The sequence below is a fragment of the Leopardus geoffroyi genome, chromosome E1 (assembly GCF_018350155.1).
Source record: "Leopardus geoffroyi isolate Oge1 chromosome E1, O.geoffroyi_Oge1_pat1.0, whole genome shotgun sequence".
In the NCBI taxonomy this organism is placed as follows: Eukaryota; Metazoa; Chordata; class Mammalia; order Carnivora; family Felidae; genus Leopardus; species Leopardus geoffroyi.
The window spans coordinates 55,971,556-55,995,225 of NC_059330.1; the positions used below are offsets into that span (position 1 = coordinate 55,971,556).

Sequence of the window (23,670 nt, forward strand, 5' to 3'; positions counted from 1 at the left end):
ACTCTCAGGTGTTCACACGGGTGGCAACGTATTCAGCTGTTGAGAGGAAGACCCAATTCCAAGCTTCACTGAGGTTTCAAACGGGACCTCCTTGGGGCAGAAGCAGCCTGGAGATCCCCACACCTCACAATAGCACTGTGTGTAGGGCGCTCTCCTAGAAGGAGGCAGCAGAGTGAGGTGGTTGACAGCCTGGGGCTTTGGAATGTGCCCAAGCAAAAGGTGCTATTTTCTGTCAGCTGGGGCAGACTATTAAATCTCCTTGAGCCTCTGTGCCTTCATGTGTGAGGTAGGGCTGGTCCTCATCCCCTTCTGGTCACGACACAGCCGTCTGATGTGTGAACCCAGGCCAGAAGGTCCCAGTGCCAGCCAGCAAGTAACAGTGCTACAGAGCCAACACCTCTAAATCACCGACTCAGGAGTCACGGCACATCGTAACAATGCTGTCATTAAGAATATAGTAATTTAATGGGTCCAAGATGAAGGCTGTAAATTGTTGGTACACGAAGAAGATCCTTCTGAAAGCTCGTACGCGCCTGCTCCTACCCGCTCCGCCTCGTCCTCCTCTGCCCTTTGTCCTCTAATGGAAGGTAACCAGTCACTGGCCGATGGAAGCCACTTCAGGATAACTGTGGTCGGGTCAGTGGAGTCCCTCCATCCTCAGGTTTGCTGGGACAACTACCAAGCCTCCGCCCCTCTCCTGAGGCCCCTGCAGGGAAATGTGCCAAGGCGCCCTCCCCGGGGGGCAGCTTGGGTCCGGTCCGGGCCTGCACAGCTCCCCAGTGCGCTCTACCCTCCCAGGGCAGGGACCCTCGCTCCCTTTCTTCTTTCCCATCTGCTGTGACTTCATAGCAGGTGAACAGGACAGAGAAGCCTCTCTACTGTTCCCTCCCCACACCCCACCCCACCCCACCGTCACCTGGGTCCTGCCTCTGGGAAGCCCTATCAGAAGAAGCCGACAGGCCAGTGTCTGCGCAAGGCTGGTCAGCTCCCCAGGCAGCTGGGAATGAGGCTGAGGCTGAGAGCCTGTCATACTGAGAGGCAAGACCTGGGTGGGTGACACCCTCCCTGTCCTCACAATACCGCCCGCCTCCTTGCCAGGAGGGTAGAAGGCCCTTCAGAACGTGCGCTCTGACCCCGTGTCCCAGTTTGGGAGGAGAGCCCCTGCAGGCTCTGCTGACCTCTCAGGGGGGGCAGGAGGCTGCTCATGGAGTCATTCAAGAAGACGCCCAGGTGAAAGTATCCTGCCTGCTGAGGAAGGGAGAGGTCCACAAGGCCCAGTCAGAGCCTCGGATCCAAGCTGCAGGTCGGGGGTGGAGAACCAGTGGCTGGCGGTGTGGTGTCGTAGGGCTGCTGTCAGCCCCACACCTCCCAGAGGCCGTTGCCCCTCAAGCCCTAGAGGCTCCAGGCATTGGCTGGAGGGCTCAGCGAGAATGCACTTGCACCCTGTTCCCGGGAAGAGCTGTAATCAGGCCCCGGGCACCCACTCCTCAGAGCTGGCAGCCGGTGGGGCGGTGGGAGAGACTTCCGGGGTTGGAGGCCTTGCTGAGGAGACAGCGGAGCCTTCAGGCTGAATGGGATGTCATATTGTAGGAGGCTTTCTTCAGGGTCTCCAGGAAGAACTGTTCATTCTCCAAGAAGTCACGGTCCTGAAAGGCAGAGCTGGCTGAGCGGTCCCCCTCTGGCTCCCTCCTGTACCCACTTCTGAGAACAGGGACACTGGCTTGCAGGACCGAGAGCAAGGTGGAGCCAGCCCTCACTCAGGGGCCCTCTCCCCACGCACTCCCTGGTTCGGGGATGCAGGGACATGGACGTGAGTGAGACAGACCAGGTCTTAGTCTGGCGAGGCCCCTCGTTAGCACATGGCTTCACCTCTCTAAGCCTGTTTATAGACCGGAGATAATAACATTACCTGCCCGTGGGGCTGGGGGAGGGCAGAGGCTCAAACTGCACATACAGCTTTCCCACGGAGCCTGGCTTGCAGGAAGTGCTCCGTAAGTGATAGCTGCGATCTTTACGGTCGCAAGGTTACTGTGAGGTTCAACAGAGATGATGGATGCCAGTTACGTCCCACAGAACCGGGCCTGGAGTACGGGTCTCAGAGATGCTCACTAGGCAATCTGCACTATTATTCTGGGGTGGAGTGGGGGCTCCGCACCCCCCGGGGGCCAGGGCGTGCTCCTTCCTGCCTCCCACCAGGAGCCCTGGGCCCAGAGCCGGTGGGCGGCTCAGGAGACTCACCTGCTCAGCTGTGTGTTTCAGCAGCATGAGCCTGGCGTGGAGGTGCGAGGGGCCCAGGCCGGCGGGTGGCCGGCTGCACCCGAGGGGGGTGGGGGCAGGAGCCACAGTGGCTGGAAAGGTGAAGGAAGAAGTCAGGGGTGCAGCACAGGTGGGAGAACAGAACAGCCGCGGCTGGTTTCCTGGGGGCCTTCTCACCACCGTGGGAGGCTGCAACCCGGACAACCTTCTGGGCACTTCCACCAACTCTCCAGAGCCTTTGAGAATGCTCATGGGATCTTACCTGGCAAGTCCAATTCTAGGAATTTACTCGAGGGAAATAAGGCAGAGGTGCAGAGATGTATGTACAAACATCTCCGCTGAGTGTTTATCTTAGTGACAAAAAACAGCTCACTAAAAAACATGGAGCATAATGGACAATTCTGCTGAGGAAGAATTATGATCGGGGGCGCCTGGGTGGCTCAGTCGGTTATGCATCCGACTCTTGATTTCGACTCAGGTCATGATCTCACGGTTCGTGGAATCGAGTCCTGAGTTGGGCTCTACGCTGACAGTGCGGAGCTGGCTTGGGATTCTCTCCATCTCCCTCTCTGCTTCTCTCTCTTTCGTAATAAATACATAAATATTAAAAAGAGGAATTATGGTTAAATGTTTAATTACTGATAGGAAAACACGTTCTGTATGTATATTTCTGAATGAAAAAACTCAAGGCACAAAACATACGATGTCAAATTTTTTAAAAACATGCACAGTGTAGAACACTACACCCCACGTGTTACAAGTGGTTTTCTCTAGAGAGGGATGTTTTATAAAACAGCGTTCCTCTCTCTCATGTCTTACTTTGTTTTCTCTAACGGACGTGCGTTACTTGTGTAACAAGGGACTAGTGATCGGACTCCCACGGGCCCCCTAACCCCAGCGGAGGGAGGCTGATCCTGGCAGCCGGGCCCGACCCCCGGCAGCCCAACCCAGCCCAGCCCAGCCCACTTCCGTCCTCGCCCTCTGGGAGCTACTCACCGCTCAGGCAGGACGCTGCCGGGCACTGGGTCCCAGGGAACAGCGCCGCGGGGCCGGAGGGCAGGTCCTGGCGGATGCGGTCCAGCCGCAGCCTCTGCTGGGCTAGACTCAGGTGCTCCTGTCCCCGACCCCAGAGAGAAGGATGTGGCTGTGAGGGTGGGTGACCAGAGGGGGTCGTGGGGGCCGCCGGAGCGGGGAGGAGCCTTGCCTCGTGCACGTGCCGCTCCTGCTGCCGCAGCCGCTCCTGCTGCCGCTGCACCAGCTGCAGCCGTGTCTGCTGCTCCTGCTGCACCTGCCGGGCCTCACGCAGCGCCCGCTGCCCCTCCTCAAACTTCTCCGAGGCCACCTGCGGGGAGACAGGCAGGGTCAGCCGTGCCGGGCGGGGATGGGGGCGGCGGGGGGGGGGTGTCCCGGCTGTGCCCCCAGAGCTGAGCAGCTCAGCACCTGGCTCATTCTCTCCACCTCCTCGGCACGGAGCCTGGTGCGCAGGGCAGCGGCGCTGACCCTCTCCTTCTCCAGCCGCAGCTCCTGCCGCTCCCGCTCCAGGGCCTCCCTCTCAGCCGCCAGCTGCTCCTCCTTGGCTCGGAGCTCACTGGCTCTGATCTTCAGCTCGGCTTGCTCCTGGAGACAGCAAAGCCTTTGCTGCCTTCTCCTCTCCAGAACCAACCGCCCTAGCCCACCCTGCATTGTTTCCTCGGCTCTGATCCACCCCGATTCTGGAGGAGGTGGTGGGGCAAGGGGTCCGAGAGGCTTGGGGTCAAGCCTCGGGGCCGCTCCTCACCGGGGGTCCAATTTCTCTGAACCCCAGCTTCCTCATTTCTAGAATATTTAAGTCATGGGGTGCCTGGCTGGCTTAGTCGGTCAAGTGTCCGACTTTGGCTCAGGTCACGATCTCACAGTTCGTGAGTTTGAGCCCCGCGTCAGGCTCCATGCAGATCGCTTGGGGCCTGCTTCGGATTCTATGTGTCCCTCTCTCTTTCTGCCCCTTCCCTGTTCACATTCTCTCTCTCAAAAATAACCTTAAAAAAAAAAATTTAGAGTATCTAACTCTTGGGAACACAATGAGGATTGAGTAAGGATATGTGTATAAAGCACCTAGGACCGTCAAAGGCAGTTTTTATCATATGATCATTGTTTTAATCCCGACACTCTAGGCTCTTTGCTTAGTGAATACATCCTGACGGGGGAGCAGGGAGGCCGGGGGAAGGAAAGGGCAGGGCTGCCGAGCTCCCCGCTGTCCCAGAGGCCCTGGGCCCTACCTTGGCCAGGCTGATGAGGGCGCCCTCCCGCTGGGTGTCCACCTGCAGCGCCCTCTCTGCCTCACGCTCGGCCCGCTCCTTACTCAGCTTCTGCTGCGCGAAGAAGTCGGCCCACTCGGCCGCTAGGCGCCTCCGTTCCTCCCCACACCTGTGCATGACGGACTTCTGCTCCTCCAGCAAGGCGCTCTGGGAGGAGGGGGCAAGGGCACGGGGTGAGGGTCCGTGGGCTTATGGCAGGGATCACAGCGGAGCGTGGCGTGGCTACACTCACCTTGGCCTTCTCCAGCTCCTCCCGCTCCATGGCGATCTGCTGGGCCATGACCTTCCTCTGCTCCTCTAGAGCGCGCTGTGTGGACTCAGCTTTGCACTGCTCGGCATTCACCCGCCATCGCTCCTGGGGGTGGGTGAGGTCTGAGGACACATGCCCCCTTGACCCTCCACCTGTCCCCACGTCTGGCCCGACTGCGCCCCCGGCAGCAGTGCAAACGCACCTGCCCCTCCCACACTATGCCACAAACACCTCGTTTCTGGAGAGGTACAGAAGGAGGGGGGGCTGAGCGGGGCTCCCAGGGCCCAGCCGCTCGGATGAACTGTACCAAGGCCTGGTGGCTCAGGAACTGCCACTGAGAAGCACCAGGCCGCTCTACAGGGCCCGAGAACAGCCACATCCCTGCTCCCTGAAATGCCAGCTACTCGTGCTGCCTGCCCGTCTCCCGTCCACCGTGCAGGCGAGTGTGCCAGGGCGGGTGTGACACGGCATTCGCCGGGGCACCGGGGGCCACACAAGCACGAGCTCAGAAGCTTGACTGTGCCTGGCCCGAGGCAGGGGCTTAATCAAGTCACCAAACGGAGAACTGGATACATATGGTTCACGCTACAAGGGCACCTATGTCTACATGTTGATGAGTCTACAGGATGCCCAGGACATCCTCGGGGGCCATCTCTGACTAGTGGGGAATTTACATTTTCTCCTTTACTGCTAACTGGACTTTTTTTTTTTTTTTTAATATTTATTTTTTGGGAGGGCACAAGTGGGGGAGGGGCAGAGAGAGAGGGACAGAGGATGTGAAGCGGGCTCTGTGCTGACAGGCTGACAGGAGTGAGCCCACGTGGGGCTCGAACTCACCAACTCCCAACGTGGGATCATGACCTGAACCGAAATCGGATGCTCAACCGACTGCCACCCAGGTGCCCCTGCTAACTGGACTTTAATTTTTCGGTGTGACGTTCTCATGTTATAAGCTGGTACGAGATATGCAGGAGTTCGAAAACGCATCTGTTACGGCTCAGGAGGCACAGGCTTCAGTGGCCAGACAACCATGACAGACCCAGGCGAGGTGGGCAGGCAGGGAGGCGCTGCTGACACCCTGGGGTCAGCTGGGGACGCAGGCCCTGCCGGCGGGAGGGCGGCCCACCTGCTCCAGCAGCCGGCTCTGCTCCGTCAGGCGCGCCTCCGTCTTCCCCATGACCTCCTGGAGCCGGCTCCGCTCTTCCTCCATGTCCCGCTGCTGCCGGCCCAGTCTCTCCTGCAGCGCTGGGGGCCGCAGGGAGCTCAGCGCCTGCCCGCCAGCCCGGCAAGATGGGGGGGGGGGGGGGCGGGAGGGGGGCCCCGCGGCCCAGCCGGTACCTCGGAGCTGCTCGTCACGCTGCCGGAGCCCCAGCTCCCGCTCCTGGGCCGTGCTGAGGTGCGAGGCCTCCACGCGGGAGGACAGCTCGTGCAGGCTGCTGGAGAACTTCTCCATCTGCTCGATGACGCCATTCAGGGACCTGGGGGAGCACCGGGTCAGCCGGGCGTGGAGCCCCAGCACTGCCCCTCGGCTGGGCCGGGCCGGACGGCGCTCGTACCGCGTGTGGGAGGTGGCGCTGGTGACGGCGTCAATCTCCCGGTCCTTCAGCAGCTTCAGCCGCTGCAGCTGCTCCTCGTGGTCCTTGCGCATCTCCAGGATGGAGGCCCTGAGGGGACCGTGGGGGGCGGCGCAGTGAGCACGGGGCAGCTCTGCGGGTGAGGGGGCTCGGCCATCAGTGCTCCTGGGCTCTCCTCCTCCTCCGCTCCTCCAGGCGCTGCCTCTGCTTCCCTGGCTCCTCATCCTTATCTGTCCTGGGACCTCAATGCCACATCCACTCTAACGGGGAGATTCCTTCTGTTATTCAGCAAAGGACACTTTCCACAGAAAAAAAGACAGGTGTGTGCACAGCCTCTTCTTGTCTGGCCAATCTGAGATGTGTTAGAAGGCCTGCTCTGCCTGCATTGACTGGCTCCCCTAATGGACCCCTTCTTAGTTTGCTCTCATCGAGATCGGACATCTCATCAGCGGGATGGACACGGCAGGCACAACGCTGCAAACCCCTTCTAGACTCGAGAGCTCTGGCAGGTGAGGGGCTTGACCTGTGCTGAGTTAGGGCCTCAGGTTCTTGCTGCTGCCAGGACTTACTTAAACAGTCAGGGACCCCTCAGGCCTGCAGGGGCACCTGCCCCATTGCTGTAGGGGTGGTGGGCCCTCCCCTGAGAAGGGGCGATGGCTCACTGTGCGTGGCCTTGGTTCTCACATGGAAAAGAAAGGGTCAAGCCTGAGCTGCTATGCCTCTGCCAGGGGTCTCCACTTCCTCCGGCCGTCCTGGAAGCCAGCTCTCTCCCCGCCTGCCTGCCTGCCTGCCCCAGGTCTCTTCTTCACCGCTGCCCCTCATCGCTGTCCCTCATCGCTGTCCCTCACCGCTGCAGCTCCCGGAGCCGCTCCATCTCCTGGTCCTTCTCTTGTGCGGCGGCCGCCAAACGCCGCTGGTGCTGGGCCGTGAGCTCGGCACGGGCCTGCTCGGCTTCCTGGCACTGCGACAGATACCGGGCCGACAGCTCCTCGTGCTCCCTCCGCAGCCGCTCTTCCCGTTGCTGGTACGATGTTTCTAGCATCTTTACATGGCTTCTGCCAACAAAGCATGCAGCTGTGGGCTTAGAGGGCAGATGCCCAAAGACCTCTCTGAGTACATCAGCTCAGGCAGGCCTCGAGCCTCGGGACGCCCAGGTGGGAGGAGCACGGGTACCTGTGAGCACTCTCGAGGAGCTCCAGGTCTGCCTGGTGTCGCTGCTGCAAGCTCTCCAACAGCAGCTGGTGCTGGGTCCGCTCCAGCTCCAGCTTCCGCACCTGGAGATGGCGGGAGGGAGGGCGGTGGGCTCTCTGGGACACCGGGGGGAGCCTTCCAGGCCTCAGAGGGACACCCTTCCGCCCCAGCTTCGCCCCCCAGCCCGTGGCCCCTCTGCCCTTCACCTGGGCCTCCAGCTCTGCCAGCCGGGCCTGACTCTGCAGAAGGTCAGCCTGGAGCTCGGCAGTGCCACTCTGCAGCTGCACCTGTGCGGCCAGGAGCTGCCTCCGGTATTCTGTGCCCGGTACCAGGCTCCGTGCCAGGGACTCTGGCAACAGGGACTGTAGGAGAGGGTGGGAGATGTTTCTGGGGTTAGGCAGGGGACAGGGACTCAGGTGAGCCCAGCTACCTCTGGCTCTCAGCTTGCTAGGCCTCCTGGCCCCTGTGCCTGATCTGTGGCTGCAGACGGGAACGAAGACATGGCACCAAAAGGCCAAGGGCGAGGCCTTGGAGTCATGCAGTCACTGCACCTCCCCACTGGGTCTGGTTAGAACGGGTCTCCTCCCTCCCTCCGAACAACATCCTCCCAGCAGATGTTCCAGATCCCTAGACAGCCGGGAGAGCCCCGGCAGCATCTCAGCTGTGACAAAAGCTCCAGGCCCTGGCACCTTCCGTGGGCCCGAAGTCCAAATGTTGCCTGCTACCCTGCTTCCTGCGGGTGGCCCACTACCCACCATCTCCAAAGGTGCTTCTGGGTTACTGGGGGAAATGTCTCTGTGGCCTCCTCACAGCTGGGCTCAGAGGTGGCTGGGAAACAGGTGGCGCGGCAGCGGGACGATGGCAGGTATGGAGGCGGCTTTCGAGACGGAACGACAGGATGCCTGCCGCCCTGCTTTCTGACCGGAGTATTCCCAGCTGCCCCTGCCTGGGTGCCATCTCTAATTCCCTCCCTGAGCTGGAAAATGAGTGCCCAACTCTGCCTGAGAGCGGCAAGGCTAGAAGCTGAGGAAAGTGCTGGAGGTGGGGGGGGGGGGGAGGGGGGTGCTGGTGAGCCATCCAATGTCCTGACACATGACTCCTGACAGGCTGCTGTGGCTCCTGCCCCGTGGGCCTGAGGCCTATTCCTGTTTGTCCGCCCTCCCTACCTGGACAGGCACAGAAGGCCCTGTGGTCTCCTGGGAGCTGGGGAAGCAGGCTGCAGGCTCTGAAAATCAACAGCGGAGAAATGAGCAGGAGGCCCGGAGAGACCGGAGGTCTTGTGTGTGCATTTGGGAGTCGTCTCCCGGGCCCCGAAAGAAGCGCCAAGTGCCTCTTCCGCTTCCGGAGGCAAAGCGCCACACGGAGGAGAAAACAAACCGGCACTGGAGAGGTCTCCACGGGCTGTTCCCCTCTGGGGGTCACCGACACGGAGGGCCAAGGCAGCCTGGTTCCAAGTCACGGGGGACCTGAGGACACAAGAGATTTGGGGGGGGGGTCAGTGGTGGCAAGAGGAACAGCCTGCTGTGTAGGACGCAGAGAGGTCCGAGGAGGGTTGGCGTGGGCAGTAAAGGAGAACATCAGGTGCAGGCAGTTGACTGGAAAGGCCTGGTGGCTGGCAGTTTACTAAGAGTCAGTCTTGGTTGGGCAGAGGAGATGGGGACCTGGCTCTGAGTCCCCTTAGTCAGCGGGCCTGATATAAGGTATTAAATGCCACATGCCAAGCTGACCAACAGCCCAGCACGGCTGCCCATCATCTCTGAAGAAAGGGGCCCGTGCAGGCCCGACCCAGCCTCTCCCCCACCCTCAACCCCCTGCAGACACACCCTGAGGTGGTGGGTCCTGCCGGTGGCTTGTGTGCCGCTGTTCCTGAGGACCCTCCAGCAGTCGCTTGCTTGACCCCTTGAGTGCTGGCAACAGGCTGGCTGAGGAAGCAAATGTCAAAGCAAAGGTGGCAGAAGGTTCAGGTTAGACTGGACGTGGCCGGGCGGGGACACGGCCTGAGCATGAAGCGGTTAGCCATTCCCTGAGCCCCAGTCTGAGCCCCTGGCCTTCTAGTAACCCTTTTTTCTTTCTTCAATTTGTTTTTGTTATGTTTACTTATTTTTTGAGAGACAAAGCATGAGAGGGGGAGGAGCAGACAGAGAGGGAGACACAGAATCTGAAGCAGGCTCCGAGCTGTCAGCATGGACCCCGATAAGGGGCTCGAACCCACAAACCATGAGATCATGACCTGAGCTGAAGTTGGACGCTTAACCGACTGAGCCACCCAGGCGCCCCGCCCCTCCAGTACCCCTTCTTGGCCCCAGTGCCTGCTAGGGCACAGTGAATGGCACTGACCATGTGTTGACAGTGCAAGTAGTGACAACCGAGGTGTTACAGACACCAGAGTTAAGTTCGAGTTCAAGTTCAAGACCTTTTTCTGGCCCATGTAGGTCTGCTGAGTTAGACTGGGGCTCTGCTCACTCTCCTGCCAGGTTCAGCTCCCTTTGGGCTCCTCTCTTCTCTTGTCCATGGTTCCCCTCCACTTTGGCTCTCAGGGTCAGGGGAAAGCTTTCCTCTTGGTTTCAGATGGAGGTCAAAGCCACCCTCCTCGTTCACACCAACCCCAGGGTTGGGTTATGCTCCTGGCCTGTCACACAACTGCCCACTTCGCCTCTTCCTTGCTCTGGCCACACAGCATCTTGCCATTTCCTCTGCATGATCCTGGTCTTGCTGGTCCCTTTTACCCTCCTGCCCTCGGAGGTCGGTTGCTATCCTGCCCCCACAGACCTCCACTCAGTGGGTTTCCTCAGGAGTTGCCCCTTAGCCACTGTCTTCTCTCACACTCCCCAAAAGCACCAACACACGTCACGTATTTTAGCTCAGGGCAGCAGAGGCACCAATAAATTTAGACACTGGGTTTTTTTGGGAGCAGGGCCCTTAATCAGAGGCACCAGGATGGCTATGCTTTCGTCACATCAGGGCACCCTCTTTCCCTGCCTGATCAAGTCAGCCCTTGTCCACACGGCAGTCAGGGTGTGTCAACGACCTCCTGGTCCCCTCATGTCTGCACCTGGGCAAGAGCGGGGAGCTGGACGCTCTCTCTGCCTCACCCAGATAAGTAGAGAGGCACAGCTAAGAGGCGATGTGGGCTGGCACTCGTGACCGAGGCGCTGACATGGGCAAGGTTGGACCCCCCCCCCGCCCCGCCCGGCCCTCCCTCCGCTAGGCAGCAGCCCAAGCCTGTACCTGCTGGAAGGGGGACTGCCCGCTGTCCCCACCAAGTTCTGGCCTCTGGAGGCCTCGGTGTGCTCCTCTCGGGCCAGACCTCGGGACTTCTTCCGACACAAGGCATAGCTCAGCCAGTCCTCTTCCTCTTTCTCCTTAGATGCTCCCAGCTGTGAAGGCTGGCCGGCTTTGGCAGGGAAACCCGCACCCTCTGGAGCTGGCTTGGCCCCCGGAGAGGAGGTGGGCAGTCCAGCTGGGGCAGAGTGCTGGCTCCTGGGAGGGGGCGCGGAAGAGGTGGAGAGCGCCTCCCCTCCCCTCTGAGCCTCTCTGGTGGGGGAGGGAGGGAACAGGTCCTCGTCCTTCAGGCCCAGCCAGTCAGCTCCTCCCTTCTTGGGGTGGGTGGGGCTGGCGGCCACTGGGGTGCTCCTTTTGGAGGCTGGTTCTCCCTTGGGGTCTGCGCCACCTTCTGCTGAGAACCTACTTCAAGACAGAGAGGAGGAGGTCTAAGGCAGGGCAAGGCGTCCATCCTGAGAGCCCCCTGACCAGCCTTTCCCTCCACTGCTTGGGGGTGACTGTGAGTGAGAGGTTCCCCGGGGCTCTGTGCAGCCAGCCCGACACCCCGTGAGCACAGTGCCCACGCCAGCTTGGGTGGCAGGGCAGCGGCCAGCTGAGTGCCATTACTAGAACACCATCAAACACACGTCCTCAATTCCACCACGTGAACGGGGGACAGTTTCATTTACAGCAAACAGGACCAAATCACAGCCGTGGGCACACTCGTCCAGAGAAAATGCAGTCGGGTCAAGTGGTTTCAGGTTTTCCATTAACATTTTATTACCTGTTCATTTATTTGGCCACTGCCTGGAAGTGTCACTGGCCAGTGGCAGCGGGTTGCAAGGTCTAAGAACACCCGGGGACTGAGAAGAATGTCAGTGTGTGTGGCGGGTTGTTTAGATACAAAGAGGCTGAAAAGGCCAACATGGCATAACGCCAACATCTGCTGAGTCTGGGCGAGGGATCGGAGGCAGTGCTTTGTACCGGTCTTACAACTTTTCCGTCAGTTTGAAATCATTTCAAAGCATAAAGTTTAACATCTATATGGGGAGGAAAACTCCAAATTCAGAAAATTCTATCCACTAACTTAATGTTTTATGGCACACTGGGACGAGCCTGCTGCCAGGCATCGCAGCAGGCCCCAGAGCAGTTCCTGGGGAGCAGGGCGTGAGAAGCCACCGAAGGTTCTCGGTCTCGCTACCCCAGGGATTGGACATTCCTCGGGGAGATCTGCTGACATTAGCTGTTTGTGGCTTTAAGGGCTCCAGGCGGAGTTGGGGTCCCCTCTTGCTTTTCCTTCCAAGGAGGCTGGAAGGAAATGGGCCTGTGTGGGTGGGACGGGGCAACCCCCTCTTCTCCTTCTGCAGCCACAGGGTGCCACCCCTCTGTCTTGTATGCCGTGGTTCCCAAACTGGGGCACTTCCTCCTTCCCAGTGGGCACCTGCCCCCAAAACCAAGCTCCCAGCAGGCCCTGCTTACCTGACCGACTGCCGGTGGGACTGCCGGCCCTCGCAGGAGCCCACAGTGGGCTGATAGGCCCCAAAGGTGAAGTCCTCATCACCCCAGGGATCTTCTTTGTCTGAAAATGAAGAGGCTTGTGATCTAGAGCAAGGGAGTCAGATTCTTTTGTGGCTGCAGAACACTGTTTAAGAAAAAAACAACAAAAACTGAACTGGCAGGGGCGCGTGGGTGGCTCAGTTGGTTGAGCGTCCCACTTGGGCTCAGGTCATGATATCTCACGGTCTGTGAGTTCGAGTCCTGCGTTGGGCTCCACGCTGTCAGCTCAGAGCCTGGAGCCTGCTTCAAGTTCTGTGTCTCCCTCTCCCTCTGCCCCTCTCCTGCTCATGCTCTGTTTCAAAATTAAATAAATGTTAAACAAAAAAAACAAAAGAAAACTGAACCGGCAGCTTGACGTGTCAGGCAAGTGAGTAAAGAGGAGGCCGCTCTGGGGAAAAGCAGGGGTGCAGCGCTGGGCGTGAGCCCAGCGTCTCAGGGTCTGGCACACAGGGCATCATCTGGGAGTGGTGACGGAGGCACTGGCGGGGTCCTGCCCCAGACAGCCTTTGGATGAGGCCCGGTGAGCCACGTGTGTTATGAGAATGACTCTCAACACACGGCCCATGGGCCAACGCTTTGAGAAACCGTGGTCTGGATGATGATTTTCAAACTGTGAGCTGCTATCCATCAGCCAGAGCCGATTTAATGAGTCACAACCAATGTGTTTATAGATCAAGTAGTGCCCAGATAAAAAATAACAGAATGCCGAACACGGTAGTTGTTATTTCGTGACACTTTTGTCTTAGTCATAATAACGTGTGTGTGATGTAAAGCTTCTAAAAAAAACCTTTTTTTTTTAATGTTTATTCATTTTTGAGAGAAACAAAGAAAAGTGCATGTGCACAAGCAGGGAAGGGACACAGAGAGGGGGACAGAGGATTTGAAGCAGGCTCCACACTGACAGCACAGAGCTGGATGCGGGGCTTGAACTTACAAACTGTGAGATCATGACTTGAGCCGAAGTCGGTCGCTTAACCGACTGAGCCACCCAGGCGCCCTGTAAAGCTTATTTGTTATTACGGGCTGTGGTAGAAATGTGGTCTAGGGGTCCCCCACCTCGCCTCCCCTGCCCCACGAGCCTCCTCACCCTGTGGCCTCTGGAACTTCTTGTCCAGCTTGAACTCCCTGTGTTCCCCAGTGCCCGGGCGAGCCAGGAGTTTGGTGGCAGTCCCCCGACCCAGCAGCTCATCCAGTCTGGAGCGAGCAGGACGGGGCCCCTCCCTGCAGGACGGGACACACGCAGGAGCACGTGAACACGAGGGGCTCCTGGGGGTGGGGGGCGTCACTGGACCCACTCTCTAGCTTTTCCCAGGACCTGAAGTGTGGCCAGCGTTTCTCTACTTATAAGGACCCTTACTGGTCTCCCATCTGCCTCCTTTCTGCTGTGGGGCTGTCCGCGAAGCCCAGCGTGGCCATGATGTCATCCTCCTCATCAAATAGCACTTCTTCTTTCTTTCGGACCGGGGTGTCCCCAGGAGTTAGAGGAATAGAAGGACCTAGAACACAGAACACGGGGCGCAAGGCCCACGGCCCACCATGCCCTCAACCGTGCTGTCTGAATGGGTCGAGGGGGGTGTTTCTCTGTAACCCGGACCTCTGGGTGTGACAGCAGGCGTTGCACATGTCCGGTCTGCCCATAGGACCTGACTGCCCCCGCCCCCCCCCCCTGCCCAGCGTCACGCATCCCACCTCCCTGTTCGGAGAGACCGATAATCCCTTGGTCCAGCATCTGAGGCCTATGGTCCCGGCCTGGCAGAGTTCCGGCTTGCACTGCAGACTCCAGCCAGCCTGCTGCCCACTGCATCTGCCCCAGGACGTGTCACAAGCCCACCCTCCCTACCTTGATCTCTGACTGGGGCTGTGCCCTTTTCGGAAGCCAGTTTACTCTCTGTCCTGGGTGGCTTCTTGGTGGTTCCTTCCTCGTCATCGGAGAGAAGTCCCGCCAATGGGTCTTCCAAGTCTCACGGCCAGAAGGGCAAGCACAAGTCAGAGTGCACGCTTCGTTCAGAGAACAAGCCCTGCTAGATTTCTAGCTATTCCCACACATGAACAGGCCGCTCAGCACCCCAGAGGACACAGACCGGGCTCAGCAAGGAGACAGGGAGCTGGAGAGTGGGCTCGGCCTGCAGTCCAGCATGGCGGGCCCCGGCCTGCCCGTGCGCCCCCCCAACTCTGCTGTCTGTACAGCCTTCTGGAAATGTCCCCCAAGCATCAGAAGTGAAGTAAATACAATGTTTGTGCGTCTGGAAAAGGAAAGGGAATTCTTATACTTTATAAAACCTTCAGTTTGATGTCTGGCTTCAAAGTCCTTGCAAATAAGTTACTCCAATCTCCCAGCCACTACAACACAATCGGTCCCTCCCCGAATTCCTGAGTTGAACCAGTGGCACCGGCTGTCTGCTCCTCCTCTGACATGTGTGGCAACCTGACCTTGGGCAAGTAAGTAGGCATTACCCAGGTTCCTCCACTCTTAAAACCAAAGTGACCCAGAAGCGTGACCATGGGGCCTGTGGTACCTTCGAAGGAAAACTTCCTGTACTGATGCCCAGAGTTGCTGGGAGAGGGAGGGGACTTCTTGGCAGGAATGGTGTCCCCTGCAAGAAGCAAACAGAAGGCAAGGTCACGGGCCTGGGCTTCTCCCAGCCAAGGTCCTGCCACACCATGACAGGGACCCTGGGGTGGTATGCACTTCTCTCTGGGCGTGCTGAGGGCTCATGGCCGTGGAGACTGTTCTCCCACAGGCTTCTGCCAGGGAAACGTGGTCCGAGGCCACCTCCCGCCCCTCCGTCACATGTCATCACTCCAAACAGAGTCACAGACTTGGGAGGTACACGGGCTACCACCAAATTCCCCAAATGAACTCAGGTGGTTTTTCCAGGAGTTGCCATGTTGCGCTTAGAGGCACTGGAACCACAGGAGGCAGGAGGAAGCCGTCCCCTCCCCCACCACAAACACTCAAATGGCCTCTCCACCCCCCGCAGAGAAAACCCACAGCAGTGACAGCTCCCTTCCGAGTATCTGCCGAGACCCCAGAATGTCCAGACACCAGGCGCTCTCTCCCACTCGCCTTTCTCACTGGCTGTTAATAGGCTGGCAGATTTAGGATGACTAGGCAACTCTTCTTTCCCAGAGCCCTTTGCAGCTCTTTTGCTGGAGGCCGGATCGGACTTCTTCAGACCCAAGAGATCGGCATCCATGTCGTCCAGATCCTGGAAAAGTGGGAGGGAGGGAGGAATCCCCACGGGTGCTTGGCTAGTGGCCGCTAAACGTCCCGTGCTCTGCATAGCCTGGTGGTGACACTGCCTCCATATTGCACGGGGGACACACGGGGACTTGGTTTGGGGAACTGACCCCAACAGGGGTAGAGAACAAGGCCAGAGGCCAGGCCGAAGCACAAAGTCTCCACTGGCTCGGTCTCTGATAAGCCCCCTGGTCTCGGATGGTACCCCTACCACCATTTCGGCCAGGGGCACTAAAACCTGTTTGCTGGTGCTTCTCCCACAGGCTCAGTAAGCGGTGAAGCTCTATTTACGGTGGGAACAAAACTGCATGATCCTGGGGTTGAGGACCCAAAGGGACTGTCCTGGGCTGTGAAAAGGGGCCCCGGGGCAACAGTCAAGGAGTCCTTAGCCCGCCTGGGTCAGAAGAGGCAGAGCGTGATGAAGATGCTGTTCCGGGTCAGTGAAGGTTCTCTGGAGATGACACAAGCCACTAGGCACCCAGCCAAGCGTCTCCTGGCCACCACGGTCCCTGGTACAGACTCGCCAAATGCTGATCCTCTTAAGGGGACGAGGACTTCGATCTGGGAGGATGCTTGGCAGCCCAGGGGCAGAAGCGTGAGGGACAAAGGGGAACAAGAAAACTACGCAGGAACGAAGTGAGCTGGGAGAGAAAACTGAACCAAAGGTAAGCAGAGCAAGCTGGGGGACAGGGGCCCAGCTTGTGGTTCTGGCATGAGACTCAAAGAGTCACCGCTGGCAGCAGAGGCAGAGGACTTGGGGGTGGCCGCCAAGGGTGCCAGCCAGCTGGCCTCGGGGAAGAGAGATTTCAAGATGAGGTTAAAGAGGCTCACTATGGAGTCAAGAAGGGAGCAGATTCTGATTCTTCGGCCCCTCCCGCCCCCCCAAGGCTGAAAGCAAGCGCTCAGCCGGGGACGTGGGTTAACCAGAGGGGCAAGAGACTGCTGCTCGATGGAAGGGCAGGGGGGAGCAGAGGTGACCTAAGGTTTCAGACCCCAGCCAGGCCACCTGCACCTTGGAAAATTATCTTATAAACCGTACAGAATTTATGTCTTAAAAGTCCATTGCCAAGCTTAGCTTGGGGCTTGATCCAACGAGAGCACAGCCAGACTGAAGGGGATTTGGCAGGGGATGTGGAAAGAAATACAGACAACAGTTAAGAAGCAGCACTAGAGGAGTCTCTCCTCCTCTCCCCTCAATGGTGGTGTTGGTACAGGGACGCAGCCCGGAGTCTCTGGGAGGAAGCCAGCCCCACTGCACTAGGGGCCTATCGCATGACGGTGTCTCTGGGTAGCGAATCTCTATAAACCAGGAAAACAGACTTCTATCCAGAGGGACAGGAAGGGCAGCAGCTCATAGATGAGCTCCACTCCTGACTAGAAAGGGCTCAGAAACACGAATTGCAGAGGGAGAACCGAGAGGGAGAAGGAAGGCTTGGCATGGAACACCTGGGTCCTGCCCCGGGTCCCAGAGCTGTGCAAGCGGGTGCCTTACCTTCATGGTCTGGAGGAGAGCCTGTGGGTCTGCGTCTGAGATGTCTGAAATCTAAGTGCGCAGGACAGTAAGGATGCGTGTTAGTCGAGGACCACCAAAGCTCAGGGGTCTAGCTCCTTGTTGCCTTGCTTCTATGAGGGCAGAGCTCGGCCAGTGCGGCACAGATAGGAGGTCCTGCCTTCACCTGGGACTTAAGTGTAGTCGGAAGCCAAACCTCCCCAGGTGTGGAGACCCAGAAAGTGCTGCCGCTTTCTGTCCCTCCCAACTGGAAAGAACCCTTTCATTAATGGGCTCAAATTATGCTACTTCCCAGGGGCACCTGGTTGGCTCAGTAGGTTAAGCGTTCAACTCTTGATTTCGGCTCAGGTCACGATCTCGTGGTTTGTGGGATTGAGCCCCATGTCTGGCTCCGTGATGAACGTGGAGACAGCTTGGGATTCTCTCCCTTTCCTTCTCTCTCTGCCCCTGGCCTGCTCACACACTCTCTCTCAATCTCTCTCAAAATAAATAAACTTATTGTGACAGGAGGCCCAGTTACAAAGGGCAACACAAGCTCTGCTCTCCAGTGCATCTCACTGGTAGGAAGGAAGAGCATGTTGGGTCCACAATGGGGTCCACTTGGCGGCCTCTGGGTATCACTTTAAAAACCACACCGGCGGGGCGCCTGGGTGGCGCAGTCGGTTAAGCGTCCGACTTCAGCCAGGTCACGATCTCGCGGTCCGTGAGTTCGAGCCCCGCGTTGGGCTCTGGGCTGATGGCTCAGAGCCTGGAGCCTGTTTCCGATTCTGTGTCTCCCTCTCTCTGACCCTCCCCCGTTCATGCTCTGTCTCTCTCTGTCCCAAAAATAAATAAAAACGTTGAAAAAAAAAAATTTAAAAACCACACCGGCTTTGCAGAAACTACTAAACCCTTCTGTGAGAAACCTTCCAGCCACCACCCATTTCGCTGCTTTTAGGGATAAGCAGAGAGGGTGGGGGTAGGGTGGGCCAGGCTCACCTCAGCATCAGGTCCTGTCAGGCCTGCTGTGGTGTTGAAGGCACAGTCTTCCAGGAGGAACCTGCAAAGATGCAGAATTGGGACCCACCTGCAACCCCAGGGCACTAACTGATTCCAAGAAAGGAAGGTAGCTTAGAGAGTAACCGGTGAACCCATAAGACTTCTCCAGGAGAACAGGACAGAGCTGCTCAAAGGAATTTCACAGGCCGCCTAAGGCAGAGATTTTCACTTTTTCTAAAGCAGGAGAGCCCCTTTAAAGACAATCCAGTAAACACTCGTGGTGAGCACAGGATAACTACAGACTTGTCCGACCGCTATGTGGTACATTCGAAAGTATTTTAACACTGTGTGTCAGCTGTACTTAAAAAAAAAAACAGCCACAAGATTGAAAAAAAAAAAAAATAACCAAACTGTTCAAAGCAACAGATAAGAGAGAAAACAGAATTGTTTGGCCAAGATGAAGGTGGAGGGTGGAGAACTCCTAAAACTCCCTCCCATTGCTCAATGGTCAGGAGCACTTTAGAAGAATAAGCAATCTGAAAGCCAATTCTTTTATTCTGGGGAAAAGAAAATTGAGGCTCAGAGAGGGTCAGCAATCACCCAAGACCACACAGTAAGTCGTATATGCAGGACTAGTAGCCAGGACTTCTGACCCCTGGTCAGTTCTCTTTCTACCCTTCAGGCTCGTTCACGGACCAGGAACAGGGAGAAGGGAAGAAATCAGTGACAGCAGAAGTAGGGCAGAGAGGGAGTGGAAAGTGGGGTGAGGAGGCAAGAGCATTTGGACCGAAGGGGCCACAGCCACCCAAGCCAGTCCTGCACTTACTTTGTTCTAGCCCTTGAAGAAGGGAGCGCCTGGGTTACGGCCATGGCATCTCGGGCTCGGGAAGCTAGTTTCACAGGCTCCTCGGGTAGTATCACTGGAAACACACACACACACACACACACACACACCAGAAGAGGTGCCATTTGGCTAGGGAACTGGGGTCCAGATGAAAAGGACTGAGAGTTCCCCACCAAGCTCCCCAGAAAAACCTTCTTGCAGGAAGGTCAACCCTGAAAGCCAACTGGTGCCAGATGAAGAGCCCAACCCCACCACACTGCAGGGAAAGGCAGAAAGAGCGATGCACTCCGCCACCCAAAGCTCTTGGCCGAACATAGGGCTTGGGATCCATGGGTTCTTCTGGGCTGGGTGCGGGGAGCCTCAGCCTGGCTGTCCCCGGTGAGCATTCCAGGACCCTGCAGCCCTGCTCCTCAGGGCAGATGTGGACACACAGGATAAGGACCTCGTATCCAGAATATATAAGAAACTCCTACAACTCAACAGTCAACAGACAACCCAATTTCAAAAAGGAGCTGATTAGACCTTTCTCCAAAGAAATGCAAATGGCCAATCAACTCATAAAAAACAGATTCGGGATCATCAGTCATCAGGGAAATGGACATCAAACCCACAGTGAGACACCACTGCACATGCACTAGGATGGGGATAACCAAAGAGACAAAATAACAAGTCTTGTGTGAAGATATGGAGAAACTGGAACCTTCATATCCTGCTGGCGGGAACGTAAGACGGAAAATGCTTTGGTGGCTCCTCAAAAGTTAAACATCGAGTTACCATGCAAGTGATTCCATTCCTCAGTAGACACCCGAAAGAACTGAAAACATATGGCCACTCAAAAACGTGTACATGAATGTCCCTAAGAGCGTTATTCATCAGAGCCACGCCGAAACGTGGAAACCATCCGAATGTCCAGCACCTCAGGAGCGGATCAGCAAAACACGGTCCGTCCACACACCGAAATACCGTCCAGCCATAGGAAGGAATGGAGACAGGAACGGTGCAGGCGAACCTCGTGAACACCACGGTGGGTGAACGAAGCCACACGCAAAAGCCATGGGCGATGTGATTCCATTTTATACCACATGTCTCCAACAGGCGAGCCCGTAGGGAAGGAAAGTGAGTAAGTGGGGTTGAGGGAAGGGAGAGTAAGGAGTGACTGCTAATGGGCATGGGGTTTCTTTACGGGGTGATGAAAATGTTCTGCAATTAGACTGTGGTGATGTTTGTATAACTTTGTGAACACACTAAAAGCCAGTGAAATGTGTACTTAAAGGGAGTGAATTTTATGTGAATTAGATTTCAATTAAAAAAAAAAAAGGATAAGCCTAAAGCAGGGGATTCTGGGAAAGGGGCACTTACTCTCATCCCCCAAGAGGTCACCGAGGACATCATCAATGGAGCCTAGAACAGAAAAGGAGGCAGCAAGACTTCAGGAGGAAACAAGAATGTCCTCACAAGTTTCACATCTTGAGACCTCATCCCAGTTCCAGACTCCTCAACACCAGAGTGCTCAGATGCTGGGGCCTGGGCCCAGCTCTCCCTTCGGTGGCCACGAGATGTTTCCTGATTCTCTGGCAACAGACCACAAGGCCTTCTTGAAAGACCCCAGGGTAGAAATCAAAAATCACTTTCTCAAAGGACGATGCTGAAGATTTTCAGGAGAACCGACATCCTAGGGGACACACTGGCCAACGAGCCAGTCTTCCAGACCCTGAATAAAGCCCGGCGAGCTTCCTTGGAAAAGGTGTCCGAGATTTCTAGGCACACACAAGCTTCTTTCACACCAACAGCCTCCTTGTATCCTTCCACCTGAGACCTCCTCCTCCCCCCAGAACTGGTCTGGAGGCACACCTCCTCGGCCACTTTCCAAAGGGGGCACATGGGGGAAACCCAAAGTACAAACACGGAATTAGTTCTCGAATCCAGCTTACATGTCTTTACCACCCTTAATCCCAGCTGTATACTTCTGGATACAGAGCCCAACAAGAAGTTTTTCCCAAGCCCCATCCCTTGTTTATTTCTGGATTACTCTGAGGGCCGACAGGCAGCACAGGGAGTTCCCTAGGCAGACCAGAGCCACCTGTGTAATTATGGCAAAATCAGCAAGTTACAGGCACGTCTAAGTTGTTTGTGGATGAAAGGTTGGGGAATTATTTTTGGCTTAAGGCTGATGTTCCATTTCTCCACTCACCTTCCTTTCTTTTTTTTTTTATAACAAGGATTTTCTTCTCTTTTTCTTCTTCTTTTTTAAGTTTATTTATTTTGAGAGAGAGAGCACATGCAGGAGAGAGGCAGAGAGACAAGGAGAGGGAGAGGGAGAAGAGGGAGAGGGAGAGGGAGAGAGAGGGAGAGGGAGAGAGGGGGAGAGAGGGGGAGAGAGAGAGAGAGAGAGAGAGAGAGAGAGAGAGAGAATCCCAAGCAGCTTCCACAGTGTCAGCACAGAGCCCAAAATGGGGCTCGAACTCAGAACTGTGGGATCATGACCTGAGCTGAAATCAAGAGTCGGACGCTTAACTGACTGAGCCACCCAGGCACCCCTCGACTCACCTTTCAATCCCTTTTTGGTTTTTGGTGCCTAAAATGGGGGGAAAAAAAAAACCCTAAATCAAACAGTGAACATGGCTGAAACTGAGAATACAGAATAAATTGCTTTTGCCAAGTCACCAGAGGAAAAGGAGCACCAATCGCATTTAGAGACAGAAGCTCTTTATACTTTCCTAGAGTTTCAGACAATAGACTCATTCGGAGCATGGAAACAGCCCCCATTAACCAGCAACGGATGCCACTGTGGGTGCCATCTGGTGGGCAGAAGTCTCCCTTTTCCCTGATTTCCAGATGCCACGTGCAAACCCTCCCGGGCAGGACGTAACATAACTGGGAAGGGTTTCCCTTATTCTGTGTCCCTGACTTCTCAACACCAGCAAGAGACACTTAAAAATGCTTCCAGCTGACCATGCAGAGGCTCAGAAGTCTTGCTCATTGTGTAAATCAGATATCAATCCTACTTCCCATCATTCTTCTCTTGGGACCATATCCTGGTCCTTGTCAGCCAGCCCCGAAAGCCCTCCATGCAGTCAAGACCTTGGGGGTGAAAGTAGGATTGTGTCTGCATTCTGCCTACCATCTCAAGACTCTGGGAGGTGCTTGTAGCTTGTTCACAGTGCTGTCCAGCTCATTTGAATTCTGCCCACATCAGGCTCATCCTCCCTAATGAAGAAAATTCAAGTGGTTGCTTAAAAACAATGTAGTTTTAACAGCGCTTGGGCCCAAGGCCCATCATCAAGGCTTCTGTCTCTCTACTCATTTGAGAGGTCAAAACCTAGCTCGATAAATTAAAAATTCTTTACCGGGACAGCAACTTAGATGAGAAGCAAAGTGCTCTGGATGACTTAATGAGCTGAGATTACTCACATAAAGTGGGGTGGTCCTCATGTCTCACCCTGAAGGAGGATGCAGGAGATGGTAGGTACCCATCTCAGGAGGAAGGTGGGTGCCACTCACTGTGGCCAACAGGCATTCCCCGCCAACACCCATGACTACTTTCTCGGCAGCATTCAGCACAAAGAGTGGATGTGAGGCTGCTTACTCCTTAACACTATTTTCACCAATGGCAGAAATTTTCCCCTTCAGGCTAACTGTAAATCCGACTTAGCCCATTAATAGAGAAGTGTTTTCCTCAGACTGTCACTCTCTCCTTCCCCATCCTGACCATTAATTACCAAGACAGACCTTCCCATGCCTTGGAAGAAAGGAGTCGGAGGGGATCATCTCTGGTGTTGCCGGTCCTGTTAATAGAATGCAAAGTTCATCTAGGATTAGGTACAGGGGCCACTCTGAATGTTTGTGTTGCTCTTTCTTTGTGATGGCAGTTTTCACGACCTACAAGTCCAAGCACGTTTTGTCTCATAGATCACATCCAGGAGTTTCTTCCATCTCCTAGGGATCCTGTCCCAGCCTCCCAGACCGCGGGAATCTCTGAGAAGTTTGCAAAGGCCAAAGGGCCACAGAGTACCATCGCGTCATCGGCTCCGCTCAGCCAACTCCGTCCGTGTCTGGCATTTTAAAATCCCGAGCCCGCCCCTTAGCAAGGGCCCGCCGGGAGTCGCTCCACGGTCGGGAGACTGCGCGCCCCTCCCTGCTTCACTCCCTCCACGCGCCCACCCCAGCTCAACCCGAGCGCCACCTACTCTCCTCCCAGCCCCTGAAATCCCCCGGGTTACGCGCCGTTCCCCGCAGAGGCGCAGCCGCTGGGGCCTGTCCCAGCCATAGCCGCTGGTCAGGACCCCACTCGAGCCCAGCTCGCCCTGGTCTCTCGTCGGGAGCCCCGCGAACGCCAATCTCTCAGTTGCGCGGTCCTCGGAAGAAAAGTGAGCCTCGAGGCATCCTGGGAGTTGTAGTCCTCGGTCCGGAGCCAGAGGAGCAGGGAACGCCAAGATAAACTACATTTCCCAGAGTGCCCGTCGCGGCCGTTAGTCGAGGCCAGGCCTGTTTGCGGCCCTGCGCGTTGCTAGGAGCTGCCTCCACGCCACTTGTGGTCCTGTTAGTAGAATGGAGGGCGCCCGCTCCAAGGCCGGTCGGATTCTTCCTCTGGTCCTCCTTCCAGGACTGCCGGGACCTGGGTTCCAAGACCGAACACTTATCCTTCAGCACTCATCCGAAGGCTGACTCGTGACCGGGTGAAGGGCGTGAGAAATGTGCTAAGACTGGAAAATTG

The 23,670-nt window shown here is 56.7% G+C and overlaps 1 protein-coding gene across 13 annotated transcripts; it reads right to left on the reverse strand.

Annotated features, from left to right (window-relative positions):
- Window positions 1–441: 441 nt before the first annotated feature.
- Window positions 442–23,431, reverse strand: FBF1 (Fas binding factor 1). Of its 13 annotated transcripts, none has more exons than XM_045489656.1 (31): window positions 23,181–23,429; window positions 22,686–22,741; window positions 22,078–22,163; window positions 21,504–21,531; window positions 20,316–20,357; window positions 18,939–19,032; window positions 18,113–18,173; window positions 17,117–17,167; window positions 15,451–15,592; window positions 14,900–14,977; window positions 14,224–14,343; window positions 13,741–13,879; window positions 13,471–13,604; window positions 12,306–12,405; window positions 10,794–11,249; window positions 9,389–9,487; window positions 8,943–9,031; window positions 8,732–8,790; window positions 7,772–7,927; window positions 7,548–7,648; window positions 7,223–7,429; window positions 6,357–6,464; window positions 6,139–6,278; window positions 5,927–6,045; window positions 4,783–4,905; window positions 4,512–4,697; window positions 3,697–3,873; window positions 3,461–3,598; window positions 3,253–3,370; window positions 2,239–2,348; window positions 442–1,646 (listed from the first exon to the last, which is right to left on the reverse strand). In XM_045489656.1, the coding sequence occupies exons 3-31, from the start codon at window positions 22,078–22,080 to the stop codon at window positions 1,563–1,565; spliced, it is 3,462 nt and encodes a 1,153-aa protein (XP_045345612.1). In that variant the 5' UTR covers window positions 22,081–22,163; window positions 22,686–22,741; window positions 23,181–23,429; the 3' UTR covers window positions 442–1,562. The 13 variants fall into 13 exon arrangements, 11 of the variants coding, with proteins under 11 accessions (XP_045345612.1, XP_045345611.1, XP_045345613.1 ...); XM_045489655.1 differs by having other exon boundaries at window positions 10,794–11,252; XM_045489657.1 differs by having other exon boundaries at window positions 23,144–23,429.
- Window positions 23,432–23,670: the final 239 nt, after the last annotated feature.

Bases quoted from the DNA above. Each gene is read 5' to 3' on its own strand.
- FBF1 (XM_045489646.1), bottom strand. The intron at 18,174-18,938 runs GTAAGTGCAGGA...GCATCTTTGCAG, and splicing joins TCTTCAAGGGCTAGAACAAA to GTTCCTCCTGGAAGACTGTG. The intron at 7,928-8,731 runs GTAGGGAGGGCG...CCTCTCCTACAG, and splicing joins GGCCTTCTGTGCCTGTCCAG to TCCCTGTTGCCAGAGTCCCT.